Source organism: Phasianus colchicus, chromosome Z (assembly GCF_987193195.1).
Source record: "Phasianus colchicus chromosome Z, bPhaCol1.hap1.1, whole genome shotgun sequence".
In the NCBI taxonomy this organism is placed as follows: domain Eukaryota; kingdom Metazoa; phylum Chordata; class Aves; order Galliformes; family Phasianidae; genus Phasianus; species Phasianus colchicus.
Genome location: NC_143476.1, coordinates 91,445,917 through 91,470,496, shown reverse-complemented (window position 1 = coordinate 91,470,496; position 24,580 = coordinate 91,445,917). Strand labels below are relative to the sequence as shown.

General features: G+C 44.3%; 1 protein-coding gene across 7 annotated transcripts in view; it reads left to right on the top strand.

Moving 5' to 3' along the window:
* The window catches only part of NEDD4L (NEDD4 like E3 ubiquitin protein ligase), a 133,252-nt gene that overhangs the window by 65,848 nt on the left and 42,824 nt on the right, over positions 1-24,580 (top strand). For 4 of the 7 annotated variants that reach the window (XM_090130542.1, XM_090130543.1, XM_090130545.1 and 1 more), the window contains one exon: positions 1,380-1,433. In XM_090130542.1, the coding sequence (XP_089986668.1) occupies positions 1,380-1,433 (54 nt within the window). Of the gene's footprint in view, positions 1-1,379; positions 1,434-4,309; positions 5,838-24,580 lie in introns of those variants that run through there. The other 3 variants (XM_090130540.1, XM_090130541.1, XM_090130546.1) reach the window with 3 other exon arrangements.

Sequence of the window (24,580 nt, the reverse complement as noted above, 5' to 3'; positions counted from 1 at the left end):
AAGAAATGATCACTTCTAGTATTTGACAGTGGTAAAAGAGCATTTAACATGGTGATCATCAAAACCAACATAACAGAAATGAGAACAGTGATAACTTAGTTGCTGAAAATATTTTCTGAGGAAGAATGGATTTATTTTACTGCAGCTGCAGCTTTCACAAAAGTAGGTTAGGTAAAATTTCACTGGTTTTAAAATTTAATCTTAAACAGCTGCCTGAGAACAGATGTTGTCATTGTAGATTGTTAAAAATGAGCGACCCATCAAGCACTGTTTATAGCCTTAGTGTTCATCTCTCTTGCTAATAGGAATATTTAAATAGTTCCCATCAGTGTAGTTATTTGTAAGTGCTTTTTTGAGGTTCAGATGGAATTTCTTATCATTTTTTACATGTGTACCAAGTAGCATTTCAAGGTTTGGCAACTGTTTAATACATGCCTAAATCTTTAGAAGAGTCTTTAGATAAATATTTTTTATTATTTGTATAATTTGACCTGTACCTGTTTCTTTGAGCTACGCAGTCTGCAGGCACTAAGTTCACTTCTCTCGTCCCATGCCTTTCCCAGTATTTCTGGGACAAAGCACAGAGGTGGCCATGGCACAGGAAAGGGTGTCAGGAAGTTTTACACTGCTATTGTATGTAAGGACAGCTCACACTCACCCCAGTTGGTGTCCAGGGCTCAGGAATGAGTGACCCTGCCTCCATAAGCCTGTATTGGTAGTGTTTCCTTAGAATCATAGAGTCATAGAGTGATGAAGGCTGGAAAAGACCTCCAAGGTCATCCAGTCCCACCTTCCACCTACAACCAATATTTCCCCACTAAACCATGTCCCTCAGTACCACGGTGACCCAACCCCTCCCTGGGCAGCTTAATTAAGCAAGCAGACATAATAACCTGGCGTATAAAGTTTTTCTGGAAAAGTTGTCTCTTTGCTTAAATTTGCTTCCAAGGAAATTATTTCCTGGAGATACAGAAGTATTAGACATGTATGCCAGACATGAGCAGAGGGGGTTCTCTGCCTTCCATTGGGTTCTCCCCAGGGATATGATCACGGGGTGTCACCCACTGGTGACAAATGGGCCAGAAACAGTGGCGGATGGAGAGGCTGAAATAGAGATGATGCTTAAATTCTAAAAGAAATGAATTAAAGCTTTTGCTCCCTACATTTTAGTTGAGTTTTCCAGGTATGGAACCCAGAAGTCTGAGCTCTGGTGTTCTGTCCAATCTGGGCTTCCGTGTTCATGTTCTCCCAGTCAGTTGAAGCAAAGGATTTATATAAACCTATTAGTTCTGTTCTGTTTGCCTTCATTTAATCACTTTATAAACCTGTTCTAATTGAGTGAATGAAGCTAAAATAATATTATTTGGATTTTCTCCTAGGTAAACCCAACCAACCATCGCCTCCTCTTTGAAGTGTTTGACGAGAACAGATTGGTGAGTACCTGTCTTGGTTGTTTCTCAGAGCTGTGCAACACAGCTGATGGAAACATAACACATCTTCAAGGTGTATGTTTTCTGTTGTTTACATGGTTGAAGCATAGAAAAGGTTTACACAGACTGAAGCATACAAAGTGTCTATTGTGTGGGTTAATGGAACATTAAACACAGAAATACTCTACTGGTTTAGACCAAAATGGTCCTCCTTAAGCTAAATATTCTGTTGGTGGAAACCATGTCATATTCTTCTTCAGGCTTCTCTGGTGTGAGCTGAAAAGCAGACCTAGCCTTGTTATTTGCACATAAAGCAGCTGCTTCATCTCCTGATCACTTGAGCATCTCTTTCCTGTACCTTTTAATACTTAATCCTTTTTGAGATGTGGTAACCAGAACTCCGCTCAGATACACAAGACGTGGGTCTTGAAGATTTTAGTTAATAGCAAAGTTATGCTCTGCATTTTGTGTTCAGTTCTGCCCCTGGTAACATCCAACTAGGGCTTTTAGCCTTGAAGCTCGCTTGTCTGATACAACCACTATTACTGAGATGATAAGTCTTCCCAAAACTTACTGCATGTTGCTCTTGTTGTGATGAAGTGAGTACATTTTTCACATGGACACCTCAAATAGACAACATTCTGCATACACGATTTTAATGAGATGGCTTCCACACTGGGTGGATGACTTTTAATTTTTGTCTGCTGAAAATTGGAGCACCATTTTTCTGCTCATGAGATGAGGCCTTAGATTTCTTGGTTCAGAACAGTACAGTGTCTACTGAACCTGCTTGCCTTGTTAGACTGCTGTTGTGAGGATCTTTTTATTCCAAACAAAAAAAAATACAAAGAATGGAAATACTGATCTCCAAAAATGCAGTCGATGCCCCATCCCTGGAGGCGTTCAGGGCCAGGCTATGGGGCCCTGGGCAGCCTGGTTGGATGGCAGGCAACCAGCCCATGGCCAACGGGGAAGGGGGGGTGATGATCTAGTTGATCTTCAAGATCTCCTCCAACTTAAGCCATTCTATGATGCTGTGCTTCCTGTGTGGCATGCATGCAGCTGCAAGGGTGGTTGGGATGAGTTTGTGCTGACGTGGAGGATGGAGCAGAAGCTCATGGAAGAGATTTCATTCTGCCTGCAGAGGGCAGTGGCATGCATGGGGATGTCCACCTGTGTCAGTAAAGAGGTGACAGCCCAGAAAAAAGACTGCAACTTGACTGTGCACTGACAGCTGAGAACCAAAAGGTTCAGTATACCCTTTTCTGAAATATTTTATAGGATTTCCAGGTTTCCTTTCTGTGGCACTGGCCATAAACTGACCGTTTCAGTGTTGAACCATTTTCTGGTTGTTCTTTGTGTAATCCTGCTTCTGCAGGCTGTAACCTGGGGATGAGGAGCTGCTGTTTCCTTTCAGAAAGTGTTGTGGAACAATTGGCCAAGGAGAACAAGTACACAAGTTCATAGTGGCACATTTCCATCGTGTTGTATTTACAGAATGAGGCACTAAGCAGATAATTTTAGATTTCGTGTGAAATACTTGTTGTCACCACTTACATGTCTTTTACCCCCAAAAAACTTTATTTTCTTCACATTCCTAAATTATCTGAGCACTTCCTGTCTGCAGCATATCCTTTCTCTCCCCCCATCAGAGCAGAGGATGTATGGTGCATCTTCTTCTTCAGATCAGAAACAGACTGTGAATAATGGTTTACCTGAAAAATAAGATAAAATCAACACCTGTGCTTGCACAAGGCAGTTCCACAACACTGTGGCTATGTAGAAGCTATTCGTGTTTTTCTTCTTGTTGGCTCCTGGTCCACTTGAAACAATAGGGGATTGTGCTGCCTGCTGGCAGTTGCAATGTTCGAAGCTTCCATTTCTCTTTGATTGGTCTCTTTCTGTCTTTTGAAAGCAAGCTGCGTGCAAACAGAGGTTTAAACATCTAGACAGAGCACTGACCTGCCACCGATGGTTTGCTGACAGCACTTCTCAGAGTCCTCCTAAGGAACAGATGTCTGTGCATTGAGCTGATCCTACGCTGTCTCTTTTTGTAGATGTGCTTTTAGCTAACCAGTGCTTCCCCAGCATATGTGAACAATTGCGATGGCGGGTGCCCTTCAGCTGCGGGGATCCCCCAGTCACCAATTTCCTGCATTGCAGGGGAACATATTTAGGGTGTTTGTTCTGCAGTTGGATGTATCCTGTCCATCTGTTCTGCTGCTGAGGTCTCTTGGCTCTCAGAGTGTAACTGTATTCCGTGCCTGCGATCACGCCCGTGGTAGTATTGCTAACTTTCCCACTGGAGGCCGGCCAGTAATGGGCAGAGTTTCTGTGTGCTGTTTAAGACAGATCTGTACCAAACGGCAACGCGACACCCGTCCCTGGTCTTCACTCGTCTTTACTGCCCAGTAAAACTGAAAAAGGAACTTTGCCTCCTGTCATTTTGCGCGTTTCTGCTGTTTTTACTGAGCGAGAAATCTCTGCCGTGCATAGGGGTGCTTTGTTTGCTGTAGTTTCTACTGATCAAAAGGGACTGCGCGGGCTCGCTTAGGCTGCATTGCACTCATAGGGACAGCGTGAAAGTTGTGGCTTTTTAAAGGCAAGGAGCTTGTTACTTAACCGTGCTACAAGCACAGTTAAAATTGAAAGCGTAACAGTGCTAAATTTACTCACGTTCTGCCATGATAGCCTCGTGCTGTAACACACACCAAAAAGCTAAGCTTGAAATATTGTTCCTTATTTGCATCTGGCGTTGACTTCCAGCCCTAACACCAAACTGCGGTGTTTGCGTTGCCGTTAACTTTCCTGCTCCTTGTGCGAATGCGCCGTGCGGTACGATGTGATTTAGATTTATAGCGGCGCCGAGTGTGCTCGCTGCCTCGGTCAGCTGCGCTCTGATGGAAAAGGAGCAGCTGGGAAGGTGCTGTTTCAGGCTCTCGCTGGCATTAAAAAAAAACAACAGAACCCCCACTGGCTTAGATTGGAGAGGGGGAACCGGGCCACATGACTGCCACCATCCTACCCCATGTCACAGTGTGTAGGAGCGCTGATTGCTCTTACCCAATCATGCCTGGAATGCTGCTTGCCACTTGGGCTATTTCTGCTATCTGTCGCTATCAGTGCTGCAGTGCTAACAGTTTGGCAGATGGGACACTTTTTCTTGGAGTTTATGTCTTTGGTTTTTAACTTCTGGCAGCGCCTGAATTGTTGCCGTTCTCCCTCTCCTTTTCTTCTCTCTGTAAAACCATGGCCCATCGGCTGCGGTTTCATTTTGGCTCTGGACGAAGCAACACAGCCCCCGAATCCGAGATCCTCGACCGGGAGAGAGAAGATGACTTTTTCATGGCATTCCACACTTTGCCGAGAAGAAGCAGCCCTCACGCTTTCTCCCGACACGGAGCAGATTACGGCGGTGGCAGCGATTTCCAAGAAGTGGGCTCCTTGAAAAGGAGCACCTCCATGTTTATTCCCCAGCTGCTGAACAGCATCAGCGCGCGTCCCACAAGAAGCTCCTCGATGCAGATCTCTCTCCAGCGCAAGGCTGCAGATGAGTGCGCGACCCCAGAGACCCCCGAGGAGACGCCCCTGTGCAAAGCCTCGGATGTTAGGGAGCATTATGCATCCCCCATTGAAAACCATTCATCCTCTCAGAGCAGCCCAGAAGTGACTCCTGAGGATTCTCCACCCAGGCAGACGGAGGAGTTGGGGCAGCAGATGAATGGAACCCTTCGCTGTAACCGTAGGATATTCCGTACTATTCCTCCTAATAACCAGAGCGACGATGCTCTGTCCTCTGCCCATGAGAACGAGGCAAAGGAAACAGCTTCAGGTCTGAACATCAGCGGCGTGAGGATTCAGCATCGTGCTTCAAGCGCTGATGTGCCTCAGGTTACTCTGTTGCCCTTTGGTTCCGAGGCTCAAAATAATGCTCCCACCCCTGAGCCCCGGCGCTGGTCTCTGCAGCATGTGCCAGACATGTCAGCAAACTCGGGGAAAAAGTTCTTTGTTCTCCAGTTACAGCAGCCGCAGGCAAGTGGTACAGGTGGTGAGTATAACTTCGGCTTTACCGGGACAAAAGGGGACAGATTGGTCAGGTACCCACGCATTCAGCTGGAGAGGAGCGCTTCCTACCCCGTCCAACCACGGCCAGAGGAAATCCGCCCCGCAGGTGATGGACGGACTTCAGAATTGCATAGAAACGGCAGGAGCGGGTCAGAAATATCCAGAAGCAATTCAGTAGAGAAGATTTCTCAAGGGAAGGGATGCCTGTTTAAAATCAGACCAGATCAAAACACGAGGCAGCAGCACTTCCGAATCCTTGTCACCCGTAATCCCGAGGAGCAAAGTCCAGTTGTTGGTGCAGAGTGTCGTGGCACCCCTGGTCCTGCGGCAGCCAGCACCGCGGTGAGTACGATGCTGAGTGTGCTCTGCTAACAACAACATACCGAATCGCCTGGCAAAGGTTTTCAAACCTGAGGCAACTGGAGGGCTCCCTTGTTAGTGCTAGAATGTTCACCGTTTCTCTGGAACCGGTCACCAGTGATTTCTGTTTCGGATCTGATTTGGTTTGCTCTCGGCTGTGATTATGCGCGTTGTAATATTTTGAGATCCTAACGTCACATGTTGCACATCAGATTCTTTAGAATCAGAACAATCAAGTGGCAAACTAAGGGATCTGTTAATTTCGTTGGCTGGAACGTTGCTGCGTGAGGAATTCTTTGTGCCCTTTGTAGTCTGAAAACAAATACTTTGATAACATCTAAGGGTAATGCTCATGTGTGTACCTCTGTGGCTTTAAAAATGTACATCGTAGTGCAATAGGAGCTAAGGCTGTAGAAATCTCATGGTAATTCTAATGAAAACAATAGCCTAGCAGGTAAGGTACCAAGAAGTTGGGAAAAAAAAGAGGGGTTAGGGGTTTTTTTTTGCTTGCTTTTGGCCTTCTCCAAGCCAAGAACTTGTCCTGCTTTTTTTGTGTGCCGCAAGTCCTGATCAAACTGCTATACAAGCAGCTTGTCACGACTCGGGAAATTGTGCTGTCAGTTCTGTTTGCTTTGGTTTTACTTTAAGGTGCCAAGATTCATCTTCTGGTCCTTCTTTTTTGTAACAAATGGAGTCTGAAGTTTCATGTTTTTAAGCCATTTTTAAAAGACCAAAGCAGGAATGAAAGCAAAGGGTTTAGATTAGTCATTTGCTTAAATTGCTTTAGTGTGCAATTTAACACTGCCCACTTGAGTTCCTGAGCTCAGTGATGCTGTATATAGAATAGCAAGAGCTCTGTCTCCAGCTGTGAAAACAGATTCACTGGGGAAGATCTGGGTCTTCGCTGCCTGTGTTCTCGTTCTGCTGTGCTTTTGTTCAGTGAAATGCAGCACGGAGAGACAGCTGCTCGCAGCAGCAAGGCCGTATGATGACTCTGCAGCTTTCTTGTCAAGAAGCTGGCATCTCCAAGCTGTTCTGGTGTAACCTTCTTTTGAGCTCTTCAGTTATTACTATGCATAGAAAATCACAAATTGCAGCAAAGTTTTAATAAAGATAAACACTGAAAAAGATCTTTAAACAAAAAAGTACAGTTTCACTTCACTTTCTGTCAGCTAGCAGCTCCATAAGCACAGCTCTCTTTTCTGCTAGCCTAGAACACTTCAGCAGCAAAGTCTGGTGTGCAGAATCCTCTTTGATTTTTCTCCTTCATTTGAATTTCATTGGTGCAGTACATTGTGTTGCATTGTGTTTTATCACACACTAAAAATGTATGTCTGCTTTTCCTACTGATCTCTGGGTACTAGCAGTATGGTGGAGGACCACCATAGCTGGCTGTATCAGTTGGTGCAGTAGGGCAGGCCCAGTGGAAGCTCTGGCAGCTGGGGCAGCTGGTGGAGGTGTGCCCATCGCTTCACCCTGTGCCCCTGCAGCGGTCCTCCTGTTTTGAAAGGTGACAGACCCCAGAGTCACTTCTCTGGTAATGAGTCACATACCAAAGATGTGCTTCACTGTTTCCAGAAGAGAATTAAGCAATCTGTTCCTTCATGCTCTTGGTTTTAGTTACCGCATGAAATCAATTTGGCCATCCCTGAAGCATGGCAGTTGCAGGGGCACTCACTCTGAGAGAAAGTGTGCTCCTCAGTGCAAAAAAATCAGATTTAAAAAAAAAAAAAAAAGAAAAGAATCGCAATGTAAATCTTGTGATGTTTCTCTTATTTCTAACAAGCCCAGGATGGCTGGTTGGCAGGTCCGCTGGAAGTGGAGGCAGTGAGGGTATCCTGCTGAAAGCCTGGTGTGGTTTATCGGCATATAAACCACAGGTGTGTGCCACTGCTGATCTGCACCTCAAGGTGCAGTGTGCTCTGTTACACTGCCATGCTTTAGAGCTATGAGGGTACCACATGGGACCCCTGCACTTAAATGGCTTTGTGTGTACGTGGTGGATCCTGGGCCTGGGCTGCAGGCAGCAACTGCTGCTGCCATATTTATCTGCAGTGAAACACTGAGCGCGCGTCAGCAGTTCTGCTGCTCCTGAGTGGTTATGGCCATTCTGTGTCTGCTGTTTGCAGTGTTTTAGGGCAAGCAGGATGCATTTCATTATGAGTTGTCAGAGAATATTAAGAGACACACTTGTGCCCAGTTGTCTTTCTTATGGAAGCATGCTTGCAGACTCCTTTGACTGCTGTGATATTTTACATGCTGTGTGCATATATCCTGTGGCACAGAGCAAACACATTGTCTGTAGCTTGGGATCTGAGTGCATATCTCTGTCTGTGGGGAACCCTTCAGAAATCCAAAGTATTGGATGGCTGTTTGGGACTGGACAAAGGCATCTTTGTTGTGACTGAAAAAATGGAAAGTGCTTGATGCTGTGGTAGTGCTGAGCTGTGTTCAGCTGGCAGACAGCACAGACAAGTCCTGGCTCTGCCAGCCCACATTTCACAAGTCGGCACGTATCTTCCTTCCTTCCTTAAAAATAATGTTGGGATGAGCTTTGTTGTGAGTGCAGAGTGCTCTCCTGAAAGCAATAGCATTGCTTTCTGCACTGTTCTGCCCTTTGTCGTACACGTCATACACCTTTCACAACTTAGTGATGCCTGGGATGTCCACAGGGAATTGCAGTGTTTTAACAAAGCCATTCTCATGTGAAGCCTCTGCCTTCAGCTGTGGCCATGGTGACATCTGTGCCCATCAGGAGCAGTTCTCATCAACAGAGCAGAGGTTGCTCCTGTGTGCAGAACGCTGCACTGGGACAGAGCTGCAGGAGCCCTTCCATGAAATCAGCAGTTAGCAGCTGACAGTTAGGTGACCCGCAGTGCTGTTGCTGACGAGGAAAATCTCAACTCTTACATAATAATGTGCTTTAATGCCCTGCTATATGATGATGGCGCAAAGTGTCTTTTGGCAGTTGTTTCCTCTGCAGAGGAGTTCTGAGCTTCTCTTCATTCTGCCGTTCCCCTCACCACTCTCCTTACTGGTCGTGATACCAGCTCAGTGTAAGTGCCTGCTACTAACTTCTTACCACAGTGCTTCTGTGAATTGGAAAATAATTCCAAGATGGCAAAATTTTGCAAAGGAAGGTAGCGAGCCACACAGTCAGATGCTGCTGCTGCTCTGACGTGCCAGTACCATCCTCTGTTCTATCCCAGCAGAAGCACTGTGAGTTTGATCTCTCTGACCAGTCACGCTGGGGGTTATTCATCACTGGTGTGACCTAAGGGGATGCATGTCCATGAACCCACCGGTCGAAGCAGGGACTATTTGCTGGTGTTCAGCTGTGTTATTAGGGTAGCTTATAATGCTAAATTGAGTCTGTGGTAAAGACAAACTTCTGCTCTGTGTAGGAATAGAAGTGGATGTCGGAAGAGCACAGTGCTCGCAGTGACTTTTTTGCATTCAAGCCATACAACAATATTTCTGCCACAGTTTGACTTCAAATTAATATCACATCTATTAGAACTTACATAAATGTGTATGGATTTCCCATGAAAGTACAAATAGCTGAGCCATCAGTGGCATGTGTTGACAGGAGTTTGTCAGAAAAGAGATGTGATCGTGATGTCCAATATCATATATTGTCAAGTAAAGGGGGGAATGGGAAGAATGCCAATTAGCTTTCTGTGAGCTTGTATTTATTATTCCCTATTTTTGGTCAGAAGCTGTCGCCACACAGTGCTCCACACGCTTGTAGCCTATGATGTGGAAGTCTTGGGATGTTTTCGCTTGACCCAAAATCGGACAGTTGAAATACAATCTTTATTTAGTTGTACACACTGGAAGAGAAAGTTCAAATATAAAATACAGACTAGTTAATGAAGACAAGCGTTGTGCTTTTTTAGCTTGGGTACTAATTCTGTAGTCAGTCTCCAGAATTATGTATCTTTCAGGACAGTTGTCAGTGACTGCTTTAGTAATTCTGCTCCTCTGTATCATTGCCACGTGGGTTATCACTGATATTTAAGGAAGAAACTTCCAAATCACTGCAAAGCATGAAAGCCAGTGAAATAAATGTATCATTTACAGTCCTTCAGGGTTGATGGATTTGCTTTTGATCCCATCTGTAGGCACTGTTTCCTCCATGGTATTGCTTTCCATTTGTTTCTGATTTCTGGATCCCTTTGGGTTGTGATGGTTCCACCCAAGAGTTGGCAGAGCTCTACCAGGGCTGTCCATGCTGTTTTATGACAATGAGGGGCAAAGCAGGAATAAATACTGTGTATTTTACCATGGAATTTGCAAACCATGGGACATTTGGGTTAGGATGAAAGTTGCTTCTGGGCTGTATTTATTTTTCTTTTATATGTAAACTGATCTATTTGTTTCAATGAAACAGGTCCTTCCATGTTTTGGTGTAAACTGTGGTAATGCCTGGAAAGTCTCTTTCCTGAGATGGTGCTAGGACAGTAAATGGGTTATGTGTTGCTAATCCTCACAAGAAAAACTGGTGGGAATATTTAAAAATAAAATGAAATGAAAAGGAGATTTCTACCTCCTGCTCCCCCTCCCTCATTCAAGGAACCATTCAGGAGGTTCTGTTTCAGGATCTAGTGCTAACCCAGTCCCTGGAGGAGGGAAATCCCAGTTTTCCTTTTAATGTTGTCCTTCACACAGTGTTCAGTGCACAGCATAAGGTTTGTCATCCTTAACTAGCCCCAGGCTGATACTTCTTGGGACCTGAGAATCACCCTGTTCCTAATTACACCAGCTACCTCTGCTCCTCTGCTGCCCTGCTTCCACCCAATGTCAGCATGGCGAGAGACGTGTGGAGCTCCCAGCAGCACTCTGCTCCCTGTGCCCCACCTGAACACCTCCTGGCACACGGCTGCCCTGTGCCTGCTGTGTGTCCCTGGGCTGCCTGCCCCCTCGCAGCAGCTACTGAGTGCCACGTGGTACCATATGGCAGGCAGCAAGAAAAGTCACACTGTTAACTGCTCACCTGCTCAATTACGTTGTACTGGTTGCATAGTGAGGAATTAGAGCTTTTTCTGACACAGAAGGGTGAAAGCTGTCTGAGTTCCCTTATGGACCCTGGACCAGCACAACTCACTGGACACAGGTAGTGGTGGATGGATGGTGTGGGATGTTCTCTGCTCCTCAGAGGATGCTCTGCCTTCTGGTGCTGCACACAGCAATTCCATCCTTTTACTGCACTTGTCCAAGTCTGGAGACCTCCTTCAGGGACTGCTGTCTGAACTCTAATGGGCATTTCTAGAGCAGTAGATGCTACCTACCCTTAGCTAGATGATTATACCAGCTCAATGAACAGTGCTGTGAAGCTCTGCCCTGGGCCTGCTGCACCACTGCAGTACCTCAGTGCTCAGATGGGAATGCTTTTGGCAGCTGCAGGTAGGGGTGAGGCTGCTGTTCCCCTGGGGTCACAGATTCTGTGATATCCCATCTAGCTGTGGGAAATTTACTGTAAGCACCTTGCTCATTATATATGATATATATATCTATATTGTGTATCTACTGTAGTCGCATAGATACACAGTACGGTCAGGAATTAACCACACTGTCTTTACCCATCCCCAGAGGTTCATGGAAAATTGTTCTGGATTTCATTCACTTTGTTGGTTTTCTTGCTGCAGGCTGTATCTTTTGGTATTTCTCTATTAAGTAAATGGGAAACAAAAAAATCTTGAGGAAAAGAGCTGGAAATAACACCACCTTTGGTTTCATAGCAGTAATAAAGTACTTGCTCCTACATGGAAAGTTGTATGCTGAGTTCCAGTACGCAGTGATCTCTGTAAAGCTGAGTTTATAAGGCCCACAATTTACAATGGAAATGCTGACACAGCTGTAATGCTGGAGGTGCCAGCCAGGGCACTAGGCACAGAAAACCACCCGTAATAAAACAGATATGGCGTTAACTGCTTTTTGCACTGTTCAGCTGCTTGAGAAAAGAGATCGAGTTGAAGTCACACATTTTGTGACTGTTGTTATTCACACACTAAACCCAAATTTATCCCATTGCCTTTGTTTCTGGATAAAACTTGTTGCAAAATGTATTGCTGCATGCATCATCTAAAATCTGGTGCTTTAATCTTCTTGCTTTGTTTTGCTTTTTTCATTTAAGAGGATGGCATTAGTTACTGTTCTGTGCAGAAAAAATGATGTTAATAAAGCCAGCAGTGTGACTGTGCAGCTTTCTGTTGCCAAAAAGAATGAATAAACACAAAGGAAAAAAAATCACCTTCCCTCTCTTCAAATCCTCTGCTGCTGCGTGCACACAGCTGGGTGCTGCTGAAGACCTTGGTGTTGTCATGCCCAAAGCAGTGTTGCTGTCCTCAGGCGTGCAGTGCACTGCCTCTCAGCCTGCAGCACAGCAGGACCAATGTGTACAGTGCTCCAGGAAGGAGATCAGCAGTGTCTGCGCTGGTATTCTTAACCCTATTGCTGAGAAAGAGTTTGCAGTCGCAAAGAGCAGTAGCATCCGTGACAAACAGAGGCAAGGCAACAGCAGGTTGTGTTGTGAACATCAGTTTTAGTGTTCAGCAGATCGCTGGAAACAAAACAGTGGGGCATGTATTTCAAATGCTTTTATTATAGAAAGCTGCTTCAGCATTAGAGATATTTGTCAAATGTCTCTATTTGAGATATTTGAATCATGCGCCAGGGTAAGTTTAGGTTGGATATCAGGAAACACTTCTTTACAGAAAGGATTGTTGAGCACTGGAATAGGCTCCCCTATTCATATATCCTCCCTTCCCAAGGTGGTGGTTGAGTCACCATCCCTGAATGTGTTTAAAAACCATTTGGATGTGCTCAGGGACATGATTTAACGGAGGGTTGTTAGAGTTAGGTAGTATGGGTAGATCATGGTTGGACTCAATGATCTTTAAGGTCTTTTCCAACCTGAGTGATTCTATGATTCTGTGATTCTATGATAGAATGGCCTGGGTTGAAAAGGACCACAATGCTCATCTGATTCCAACCTCCTGCTATGTGCAGGGTCGCCAGCCACCAGACCAGGCTGCCCAGAGCCGCATCCAGCCTGGATGCATTTGGCCAACAGTTGTCCTCCACAAAGAGTCAGTTTACAACAGTTCATGATTGCTTTTATCCAAAGAATTTTCTGCTTTGAGCTGTTACTAATTTATTTCTGCTCCATGCCCTGTAAGCAAAGCACTCATATCCACATATGATTTTCACCCAGAGGCACTGGAATAGGCTGCCCAAGGAGGCTGTGGATGCCCCATCCCTGGAGGCATTCAAGGCCAGGCTGGATGTGGCTCTGGGCAGCCTGGTCTGCTGGTTGGTGACCCTGCACATAGCAGGGGGTTGGAACCAGATGAGCATTGTGCTCCTTTGCAACCCAGGCCATTCTAGGATTCTACGATATGTTTATAGCAATGTTATCTGAAGAAGTTATATTAAATCAGTTATTTTAAATATTTTCATGCTTCTAAATAAAATTCAAAGCATCATCAAAGCCAAGAATTACACCCACTACATTCTGCACGTATCCTGGATGTCGACACACACCCCACAGCTCAAGTTTTGTGCATTCTACCAGTAATATCCTTATATTTTAGTACATCTGCAATGAAAAGTCTTTCGGTTACAAATATCCCAACCATTTAGCTCAAATCTGCTTCAAGCGTGGTGTAGTGTTACCAGAAGACATCCATTCGTTTCAGATTCAGTATAAATGGAGCAGAACTCTGTTGCTGGCGCAGAACCCCTCCACGTGGCTCTGACTGAGGATCAGGAAGTGGGGCTGTGGAGCACCCGTGTTACCAACACTTCATTATTTTTAGAAGCCCCATCAGAGACAGCTTGCCAGCACGCTGAATTATTATAAACACAAGTGAGCGATACTTGCTGGGAGTGATTGCAGTGTGTTTGGGGATGCAGCTTGCAGTTATGTAGCAGTGTGTTTATTCTCAAGCAACTTTTCAGAATCCAGTAGGCTGTAGTATGTGTTTGCAGCGCTGGGCAGAACATCTTTCTGAATGTGTGAATTGCAAGATCTGAATTTTTGCAGTTTTCTCTGCATTTTTAAGCTAATAATAAACAAAAAAGCATATGAATATGTTCATGCCCCAAAGCGCTGGTAGGAACTCTTGGTTGCCTCCTTAATGCAGATCACCAGCATTTCTTTTCCAGCTCAGAAGTTTCACAGGGCGCTCTGTGACCTTTTAACAAGTTGGTCTTCTGAAGGAAGAGCTGAAGTTCAACACAGAGATGTCCTCAGATGCAAGTTAGTTGCATTAGTGTTGCATCCATGTAATGCACCTGGTCAAACTTGTTGGTACACTTGAATTTTGCAGCAAAGGAGATTTTAATAGAAGGTGTTCCTTTGTTTTCTCAGGAGCAGCAAATAAGCTGCATGTGGTGAATTTTTGGCCTTCCAGGTCTGTATTAGTGTCTTACAGAAGCTGTTTTTTGTCCAAAGTGAGGCAGTGTTTGTAATTTGCAAAAATTAAGTATGATAGATGAAATGAATGGATTTCTCCAAGTGTACTGCAGTGTGTATAAATGGGAATTTAGAAGCTTTTTGCCAGAATACAATCTATGATTGGCAATGGAAGGATGCAGTGCCACTCTTCCCCAGTGCAGAGCTTGGGTCCCTTCACAGGCACGCTTGATAAACCAAAGAATGTTTGAATCCCCAGCAGCGTGGTGCTGCCATGTTGGTCTTCATTTATTGTAAACCTCAGTTGACAGTAGACAGTTTTTGTATTGTCACAACTTCATCTTCTGCATAATGATGCTATGCAGGGATCTGAAATCCATGTAGGATGTTAGAACCAACGTCCAGCTCTCAGGTACCTCTGCTGCTGTGTTAAAGAAGCCTGTTCAGGTCTTCATATAAGCTGTCTTGTGGGAAAATTGCCCACTGGCAGACAGGGCCTTTTTTGCAGAGATCTGGAAGGCTGCCTCCCTGTAATTGTCAGTTTGTCACCAGTGCAGCTGGTTTTAGGTGTTCTACAGCAGATGAGTACAAGTACACACGTGGGAATTGTATTTTGTTTTCTTGCTAACACAAGTTGCAAGATAAACATACATGTAAATATATACACGTGTTAATGCATACCTGCTAAAGTGGGGATGAAATTCCCAGTTGATTGCAGAGCAGTAATTCCAGGTGCCATGCCAGGAGGAGCAGCAGAGCCCTTCTAGAAAGGATATGGAGGGGCAGAAGGGGAGGTGGGCAGTGTGAGGCTGGCACAGTGCACCCAAAGCACAGAGCAACCTGCTGGGTGTGGAAACAAAGCTGTCTGAGCACACTTCTCTGTGTTACCGAGCCCCTAAGGATTTGTTAAATTCTGCTGATGGAGATGTGATGAAGTTGACTGCTGGATGCACTGATTTATATTCAAAATTTGTTATTTTTTCCTGATCCCACGATGAATGATACTACAGTTCCCTAAGAACCTCAAAGACAGGCATTGTAAGATGAATGTTTAGATTCTGGATTTCAGCAGATGGAAGTTGGCACCAGCTCTGTTACAGCTTTCATCTCTCAGTGTACAGCACTGAAAAAGAGCAAGTAAATATTAGCAATGTTTGGAATTTTAATGAAAGTGGAGTTTAAAACTTTGGTTTTCATTGTGGATGTAATCTGCATGCAGGATATGCTTTTGTGAGTCAAATTCTAGGCATAAAAAAATCAACAATGAAATAAATCACATCAAAGAGCTATTCCTTTGAAGTGGGGCTGTATACTAGCCATTTCTGAAAGCTGTAGGTAGTACATGCATTATAAAATGCAAAATAGCAGCTACTATTTGATGCTTGCAGCCAAAACAAAAGGGGTTTTCAGAAGTCAGTGCATTTGTGGAGTTGCTTTAAGCCTGTTGCCCGTTTTCAGTTCTCTGCATTAGAATGCTGGATCTTAGCTATGTGAGGGAAATACAATTTTTTGTTCTTTGTAGGTATTTGAGTATTGAGAAGCCTTACGGCAGCAGCCACTTGCATGTGGGAAGCTGATGCTGTTTTGTCTGATGCCACTCTTTTTTAATATTCCTCAGCCACATTAACGAGAGCATCTCAAAGTGAAAGCAAATCTTGCTCACTCTATTGAATGGGAGAACTGAAAGGAGGAGCTCCATGTGCACAGTGCCTTGCTGTTGCTGCCCACCAGGAAGACTTGGCTGTGGTTCTGTTTCAGAGAACTAGCAATGCACTAGGCCAGGATTCTCATATTTACTTTCCTGTAAAGAGAAATAAAAACAAATGGGGCGGAGAAGGGTTTATATGCAGAATTTGCTGCTTCTCTCTGCGCAGACTTGTGGAAGCTACGCTTTTGGATCTATTAATTGCCCAGATTCACAGGCTGTATGCCTACAAAAAAAAACTGAGATAATTCAGTTTTCCATTAAATCAGTGAGTGTTGATGGCACAGCAGGAGCAAGTATCTTTTGAATTTAAACATCCCCCTTAATTTATCCAGATATTAAAAAATAGGCATTATTTCAGTGTTCATTCAGTGTGCTCCTTATTTGGTATTATGACAGGGGAAGCTGTATGGTCCTAGCTCAGATGCTTCCTCTAGCAAGCAGGAGGCACATGGAAATGGAGGGGACAGTTTAACTGGGGTATGCATTTCAGTGTAGGAGAACAGGGGCTTCCTCTATAGGTCTGAGAGCAGGGTTTGCACTGCATATTGTCTCTGAGAGCTGCCACGTGACCCGCTCTCTGCAAACAGCTTGAAATGCTTGCTGCTTCACTCACTTACTTATTTACACCTGTTTTGGTCAGCAGACTATCACACGCAGCCCCCGTACCTCTTGCTAAAGAGCCAGTGAACAGTGCTTGGGAACCTGAGAGGTGGTGGACAAAACACCAGCAGCCTCACATCCATGCCCTCCTGCCCTACTGCACTGAGGTTCAGTGGCTGTGCAGATCGGGCAGTGCCATCGGTTGGGTTTGCTGTGCTGGGTGCCAAAGCAGATGCAGAAGGAGGAGGAGAGAGAGGGGATGTGCATTGCCGGTGCCATTTGCCATGGAGCTGATGTGATGTTCTCCCTTTTCTGTCCCGTTTCTGAGAGCCTGGAGCTGCAGAGAGCCCTTCCTGCCTTTTGTAACGTTCCTGAGTTCTATGGGAAGCAGCATTACAGGCCAAACATCTGTAGCAAGTGTTTCTGCAGCCACCGGCCCTCATGCCATTATTTTTTTTTGTTACAACCCAAAGTAGCCATTTATGCATCCACTCGTCATGCAGGGAACAAACCAAAGAGTTCGGTATTTGATTAGAAAAATACCTTCAACATTTTTACACGTGGTCTTTTTTCTTCACCCTGAGTAATTATATCACCACATGCACACTGTTTGGCTGCCATCTAAATGGATAATTTTCTCCCACAAAGACTTTAGAAAAGCTGTTTTGAACTGAGCAACATAAACTTGTAACTCTCTCTCTCTTTTTTTTTTTTTTTTTCTGTAAGGAATTAATTAATTGGGATTGTCAGTATTCGAAGTTGAATTTTCATAATTTCCTGTGTTCCTCCAGAAGGGAGAGAAGAAAATTGTTGAACAAATGAAGTAGTTAAAAATAGTGTGTTTCTGATCTCCTGACATAATACATGAGCCAGGGAAATAACTCAGATTTGGTTTATGTCAGCTCCCCTAAAGGTCACTTCTGAGGAGTCATAAACCATGGTTCCAAACCAGGGCACTGTGCTCTGCACAACAGCCCCAGTGGGGAAGTGGCTCCTGCCCAAGGTCTCACAGGACCCATGTGGGCATGAGCATGTGTTTGAGAACTGAAAACACGAGAAACTAGCAAGCCAAATGGAACATTGGCTCTCATTTCCGATACTAACAAAGGTGTTATTTCCAACCTCTGAATTTTAGCTGGTCTTATTTTCTTGAGGTTCTTTGTTTTGGCAGGAGAAGAGGTGGTTGAACATCGTCTTTGTGAATTGCTCATTTCTTTAAAGAACTGATGAAGCCAACCCACATAAACTGTCCATTAATCAGCATTTCTGTGCCTCAGCACAGGCATTCCTTCAGCTTCTCTCTGGCCAGAGAATGGCAGCTTCTGCTCAGTGCAAATAGCAGATACAAAGTGCTCCTGTGCCAAGTATAGGTGGCATTTAGCATTCTTACAAGGTTATTTGTCCGTTGCATTTTTTTCTAAACATTAGGAAAATCATTAAAGAACAAGTATTACTTCAGATACTGCCAAGTGCATGCCTTCTTGAACACAAGTGCTGCTCAGATCAGGCTGTTAAAGGAACTTCTGAGTGGCTTTGGACAGCTTCGCCTGACTAAATGCCAGCCTGCTTGCAGTTGTTGTGCTGCTGCTATCTCACTGCTCTGCTTCTTGATGCTTCCACGTTTTCTTTTCCTTTGTCTCCTTGGCAATTGTGCTTCATGGTGGAGGAGCTCCAGTTGGTGGTTGAGCATGGCTGGAAGGATGAGTAGGTGAGTGAAGGGGAAATCCAAGCAATGCTGGTAGGAGAAGAAGCCGTGGCAGAAGGTGTGGGTCTTTCACACATGTCATAGTGTCTACAGTATAAGGCAATATTAATGAGCAATGTGTCAGCTCATTTTTCTCTTTTTAATCTGCTCAACGTCGTACCCCACTGCAGAGTTTCCCAAGCACACCTCACCCACTCCCATCATTAGCAGGTGTGCTCTCTTTCAGCAGGTGAGTCTGAAAGGAGAAAGTATGCTTGCTAGGACACAGCCAGTTCGTGCATCCTTTTTCCATCAGTTCCCTATGGCACTGCTTGGAAGCTTCTCTGGCCATGGGACATGTGTTGCTCTGTGCAGGCAGGAGGTACTGTAAAAAGAGTTTGAGCAGATGCAGAACTTTCAGCCTCTGAGAAAGTCCCAGCAATGAAGTGCAGCTCCTTGTGCTTTGGAGAACACCATAATCTTCTTGTCACAGTCCTCCTGCTGTCTGCCTGGCTGGATGTTGCTCTCTGATTTACCAAGGTTAGCTTTCCATCTGAAGTCTTTCTACTTTGAATGTGGTTTTCTAGATTCAATACCTCTTAGTATGCAAGAGTATAGAGTTTGAATAAAGTGTCTCATAGACATGTGGCAATGATTCCCTGGTGAATCCTGTGCAGTCTTATACACGCACAGTGTAAAAAATATTTTTGCCTCCACTTCTTGCTCCATTGCCAATGCTCGGTTAATTTCAAGAGGAACACAGATATATAGCATAAAGGGCAGAAAGCATTGGGTCATTCAGTAAATGTTTGTAGAGTTGCTAGAGTGCTCATGAATAGCACAGCAGTAGGCAGCTGGGACACCTTCCCCATGGTTTGGTTGTTCCTATCTTGGAGGTGTCTGTGTGTCTGTTCCTGACATATTTATGTATGTATGTCTGTTACTTAACAAAAGCCATAAATCCTTTTAATGAGGAGCAGCTGTTTTCCAGCAGATGCTCATAGATGCAGGGGGAGTGACACCATCCAGTAGCCCTGATCTCACCATTTTAAGTCATCCTCCAAATGGAAGATTCCCATGTTCTTTACACTTTGCACTGCTCGGTCCTGTTAAGGTACAATATGATTGCATTGCTAACAAAAGTTCCTGACAGCCACTGCTACAAGTCACAGTTCTGTGTCAATTTCATAAAATATTTTGAAATATCCCAAACTATCAGCTTTCAAAAACAGAAAGTTAAGTGGGATTTAATATAGAAAGCAATCTGTGAGAGCTGAGACAGCCCAGCAGGGCGAGTAGAACCTACTCCTGCAGCACATTTGAGTGTTTTCTGTTGGTTTTTTTTTTTTTTTCAATTGTCCCCTCCCATTTTTTGTGGAACAGAACTGTTCCAGGGCATTCCAGTTCTGGTAGGCTGTCTGCCTGTCCTTCCACCTTCCACACCGACCCTCTTCCTGATCGCAGCCCTCTCACACCTGTGGCATGCTGCAGGCTCCTGGGTGCCATTTGTCACTGAGAACCACACCAGGACGCAGAGCTCCCATGTGCCCACGTTTGGATACAGCCAGGACCCAGCAGAGAAGCTGTGTTGTTGTAATTAAGGGAATAAATCTTTAATTCGCTGCCTTCACCCTGCCATTGTCCACAGCTTTTTGGGGATGTTGCTCACGTTTCAGGAATGCATCAAGTTTTGGCATAAGTGCCCAGTGCTTCTGAGTGGGTTTAAATAAGCAGTAGCAGCAGAATACAAATATTTTAGAATTTAAATCATTTATGCTTATGCACTTAATCCATTTTCGTAAGGATCTGGTTGTCACGGTTGTCTGTGCTTACTGGGAAACTGACTTTTCTCACTCAGATTCATCTGCACTGGTGCTGCCTGCTCTCTGAAACAGCTGCTCAGAGTGTTCCTATGTGCAGCACAGGGAAGGGCCTCTGCCTGGGTGTTAGTGCTCTTATCTTGTCCGAGATAAGATGCAGCCACGAGGAAGCCTGTGCAAATGTACACGATATCCTGGGAACCACTGTGCAGTGACTTGTCATTAACTACCCATAATGGATGGAAACAGTACCCGAGGGCTTTAGTAATGAAGTCTTAATGTGATAGATATGGCTGAATGAGAACAGGCTCATTTGGATGTTCAGCAGTATTCTGTGGGGTGTCATTGGCAAGTGCAGAATATTGCATACAAACCTACTGACGCTCATTAATGTGCCTGCTTTACCTGGTGTTCCAATGCACTGCTGCCCAATAGCTCCTCCTGAAAAACCAAATCCATAGTTTAAAGGCATCGTTCAGATTAATTTGTCACAGCAACAGAGCTGAATTTGCAGTGAGAAAGAAAAGATGGAAACTAAAATGGAAGTAGCTGCAGTGGCTGTTCCTGCATGAAGTTTCTGTGAAGGCCATTAGAGGAATAGTAAATGTTCTCTTATTACTGCACAAATGACCAACAGGGTAAGTGTTTAGAGAATGAACTGAAGGTCTGCTGTTTTGCTATACCTTTGCTTTGATTTACAGTAAGAAACCCATGCTGCCAGGATGTGTTCTGTGTTCTGTGATTGTGTGCCTTGCAGGTGGACACAGATGCTGGATCATCTCCTTGTCACCATTCGGTACTGAGTTCTGGCTCTGGCTCAAACTTTCATGGAGATTCATATTCATTAGAGCCATTCGTGATAAGTAAATAATGCACTCAACAGCAGAGCAATTCTGCAACGTGAAATACTTTTTCTAAAACATTTTGCTTTGTAGGAAGAATTACTGAAACGTCTTTAATTTTTGATCAGTGAGATCTGCAGAAGACATGAATAATGTATGGGCATGCGCAGGGGCTGGAAGCGGGGTGTCTCTGCTCTGCTGCTGGAGCACCTCCCTGTCAGGGCAGCTTTGCTAATGAGAAAAACATCTTACAGTGTGATGCCTTTCCAAATCTGAAAGCAGTCAGTTGGAGCTGCTGCAACTGCTGCTCCCTGTTGGTTACGCCTTTAAGAGCACCACATTTCTGAGCGTCCATCTATTTTGTCAGTATTTGGGGTACAGGTAAAAATGCGACCTTTTAGAATCAGAGAAAAGTTCTAACAGTTTCAGAAATAATTATTTCTAATATTTTTTAATCAGATAAATTCAACATTAGGCAGCGTCTCAAAAGCCACAAATAACACATGAGTTACTTCTGTATGTAAAAAGCATGGACTTAAAGTTGCAAGAATGCAACTTGAAGCTAGTGGGTATTTTCTGCTCTTGAGTTGCCTTTTCCTTTTTGATATGCGTTACCACTCTGTGCCATGTAGATTTAGTGCTATGTGAGAGCACCCTTAAAGCCTGGGAATGGCTTCTCTGGCACTCAGCAGTGATGCTGTATCATATCTCAAGTGAGGTGCCGAAGGAATGCGTACATAAATTTAATTCTTGCTCAGTTTTACACTTTGCTTTATAATGATTTGGCAACTGAATTTGCTCGACTGTGGTAACTGTCTCTTTGCATTTTCAGGGTTTTCTTTGCCAGATCAGGTTATTTTGCTGTTTTCTCTTATCTTAAGCTGCATTGTCAGCTTCTGACTTCCAGAACTTCAGTGTAAAGCTCAGGTGTATCTCCCCAAAGCTGTGTGCTCTCCCACACCTTGAGGAGATGATACACCCTGGCGTGCTGATCATGCTTTGCATCTAGGGCTGCCAGTGTTGAAGTTGTCCTGCAATGATAATTGCACTGTGACCATGTGTGGCTGCATGGCACTGCGCTGTGGGGCCATTTGGATCCCCAGCATCAGCAGCATTCAGCCTGGAGAAAGATGGGAAACTAAGCAACAGAAGATGAGGTCCTGAACAATGGCCTTTCACCAATCCTTGCCCTTCAGCTCCTGTTCCTGCCTCCTTTCTGTACCTCCTCAGATGACTGTAAACAATTCCACTTAGTAAACTCCCGGGGCAGTGGGCACAACCCTGAGCTGCTGGAACTCAGGTAGCGTTTGGACACATCTCTCAGCCATTTGGTGATCATTAAGCGATCATCAGCATGAACAAGGTGAAGCATCCTTCTTCCCATTCTAATTGGCTGGACATGTGAGATTTGTGTCTGCACTTGGGATTTGATGACTGATGTAATCAGAGCAGCTTGTGTGCATTCAAGAAAATGTAGTGTACAGAATGCCCAATATGCCAGCTGTCTTTGATCACACCAAAGAGAAATGAAAGGACTTTTGCATTGGTATTACTTCTCTACAAGATGGTTGCATAACTAAGGGGGACAGTTGAACAGATTCAGGTTTCCTAAATAGATGGTGTCTTTCTGTCTCCAACAAAGAACAGAAATGACTGCTTTTCATTATGAGAGAACTAGCAGGAAAATAGGGCAGAATCTGGAGATTTTACATTCTCTTTGAAACCAAATAAAGTAAATATGGCCTTTAAAAAACAAAACTGATTTACTATCTCCAGTAATCATGACATTTTCTATTACTTTCAGACATCTTTAGTCTTTGGTCCTCCATTAATTCCAAACAAGAAGGATAGCAGTGAATACTTGGTGGCTTGCAATGTGGAGTGCCAAATAAAAATAAAGCTTTCAGGAAGTCTCACCATTTTGTCAGTCTGCCCCTCTGCTTCTTTCTGTTGTAAGGGGATGTAGGGGAATATTGGTGGGAAGGTTCAACCTCTACTGCCCTCCCACCAACATGTGCCTCTGACATGGTGGACCAGCACCATAACACAGGAGGCATTACTTCTGGAGCAGCCCTAATGTACCTCTATTACAAAATAAGTGATGCACAATGCAATTGCTCACTGTCTACTGGCTGATGCCCATCCCATTCCTCAGCAGCAGCCCACCCCCAGCCAACTCCCCTCACTTTTATCATTTTTTCTCATGATATCACCTGGTATGGAATATCCTTTTGGCCAGTTTAGGTCAGCTGTCATGGTTCTGTCCCTTCTCAATACCCCCAGCCCCTTGTCTTACAGGACAGCAGGAGGAGATGAAGCCTTGGCCCTGCCTGCACAGAGCAGCTGCAGCTGCAGGAGCCTTTGCCCCAAAGCAGAGGGACAGTAACCAGCCTGGAAGTTTTCCGTGCATGTGAGATTTGCTTTTCTTGAAAAAAAGCTGCATAAACAGATGCAGAGATAGGTGTTTGTTTCCGATACTGAGGAAATCCCTCTGAAGGGAGGTGGAAGGTAGGTGGTGTTTGCCAGTGCTAAGTGAGAAGCGTGTTGATTCTCTAAAAGCAATGCATGCTGCCAGGTTTTTCCAGCAGTTAGTGAGTGAATTAATAATCACAATTCCGTAATTAAAAGCCTGTTTGGTGTTTTTGTTTAAATTTGGAAAAGACAGGCTCCTTGGTACAGGTGCTCTTTTTGCATTGCTGTATGAGTATATTACACAGCCATGTGTCCATCTCCAGGGATCAGAGGGCTATGCTATCTTTGTAATAGAAACAGCGTTCTTATTATGTTATCATATAAAATATGGATTTTAATATTAAACTTAATGCTCTGCTATGAGGAATATGTAAACTTGGCTTCAGAGCAGCAGCATGCACTTCCTGGAATCCTGTGCATAGTGGGGGTATAAATAAACGCAGGTTCTTTGGAATTCAGTGGGGCTGATATCTGGTGTCATTAACAGGATCTGCCAGAATTTGTCTTCCCTGACAGACAGTTGATTTTTGATTAATGCAAGATGCTTTATTTTGAAAATCAATATCTTAGAAGATTAATGAATACCAAATATAAATCCAGCACAGTGATTGGCAAAGCAAATGCACGTATGCTATTTAATTGCTGTATGGCTTATCCTTTGCCAAAATTTCATTCCTTTGGAAATGTCATATTCAGCAGTCAAATTTAGATTGAGGTGCTGGAAGTCATCGTTTTTAGGTGAGGTATGAAAATGGGGTAAGTATAGGGTAGCACAGTTTACTTCTGGTTTTGAGATAAACTGGCTTCAAAGGGAATTATTTTTTATTTATGCATTAGTACAGAGTGCTGGCGACTGCCAACTGTAAGAGCTGTTCAGTGCTGTGTCAGTTATGAGGTGTCCCTAAGAGAGAAAGGTAATGCCCGATTAGCATTCAGAAAGCACACAGCTTGAATAGAAATGGCAGTGGTCAGGATGCAGATGTTTTCTGCTAGCAGGGTTACACCCAATGTCACTGTATGTATTGATCAAGTCTCACTGTTTGGTGAGAAAACTGTTGGCTGCTTTTTCTTTCAAGGATTTATTGAGTGATGACAGTACGTGTTCTCCCTCTGGAAATTATCCTCTTTGTCCACCTCTGCTAATATGCTCTGTTCCTTTTCTTCTGTCCCTGCAAGCACA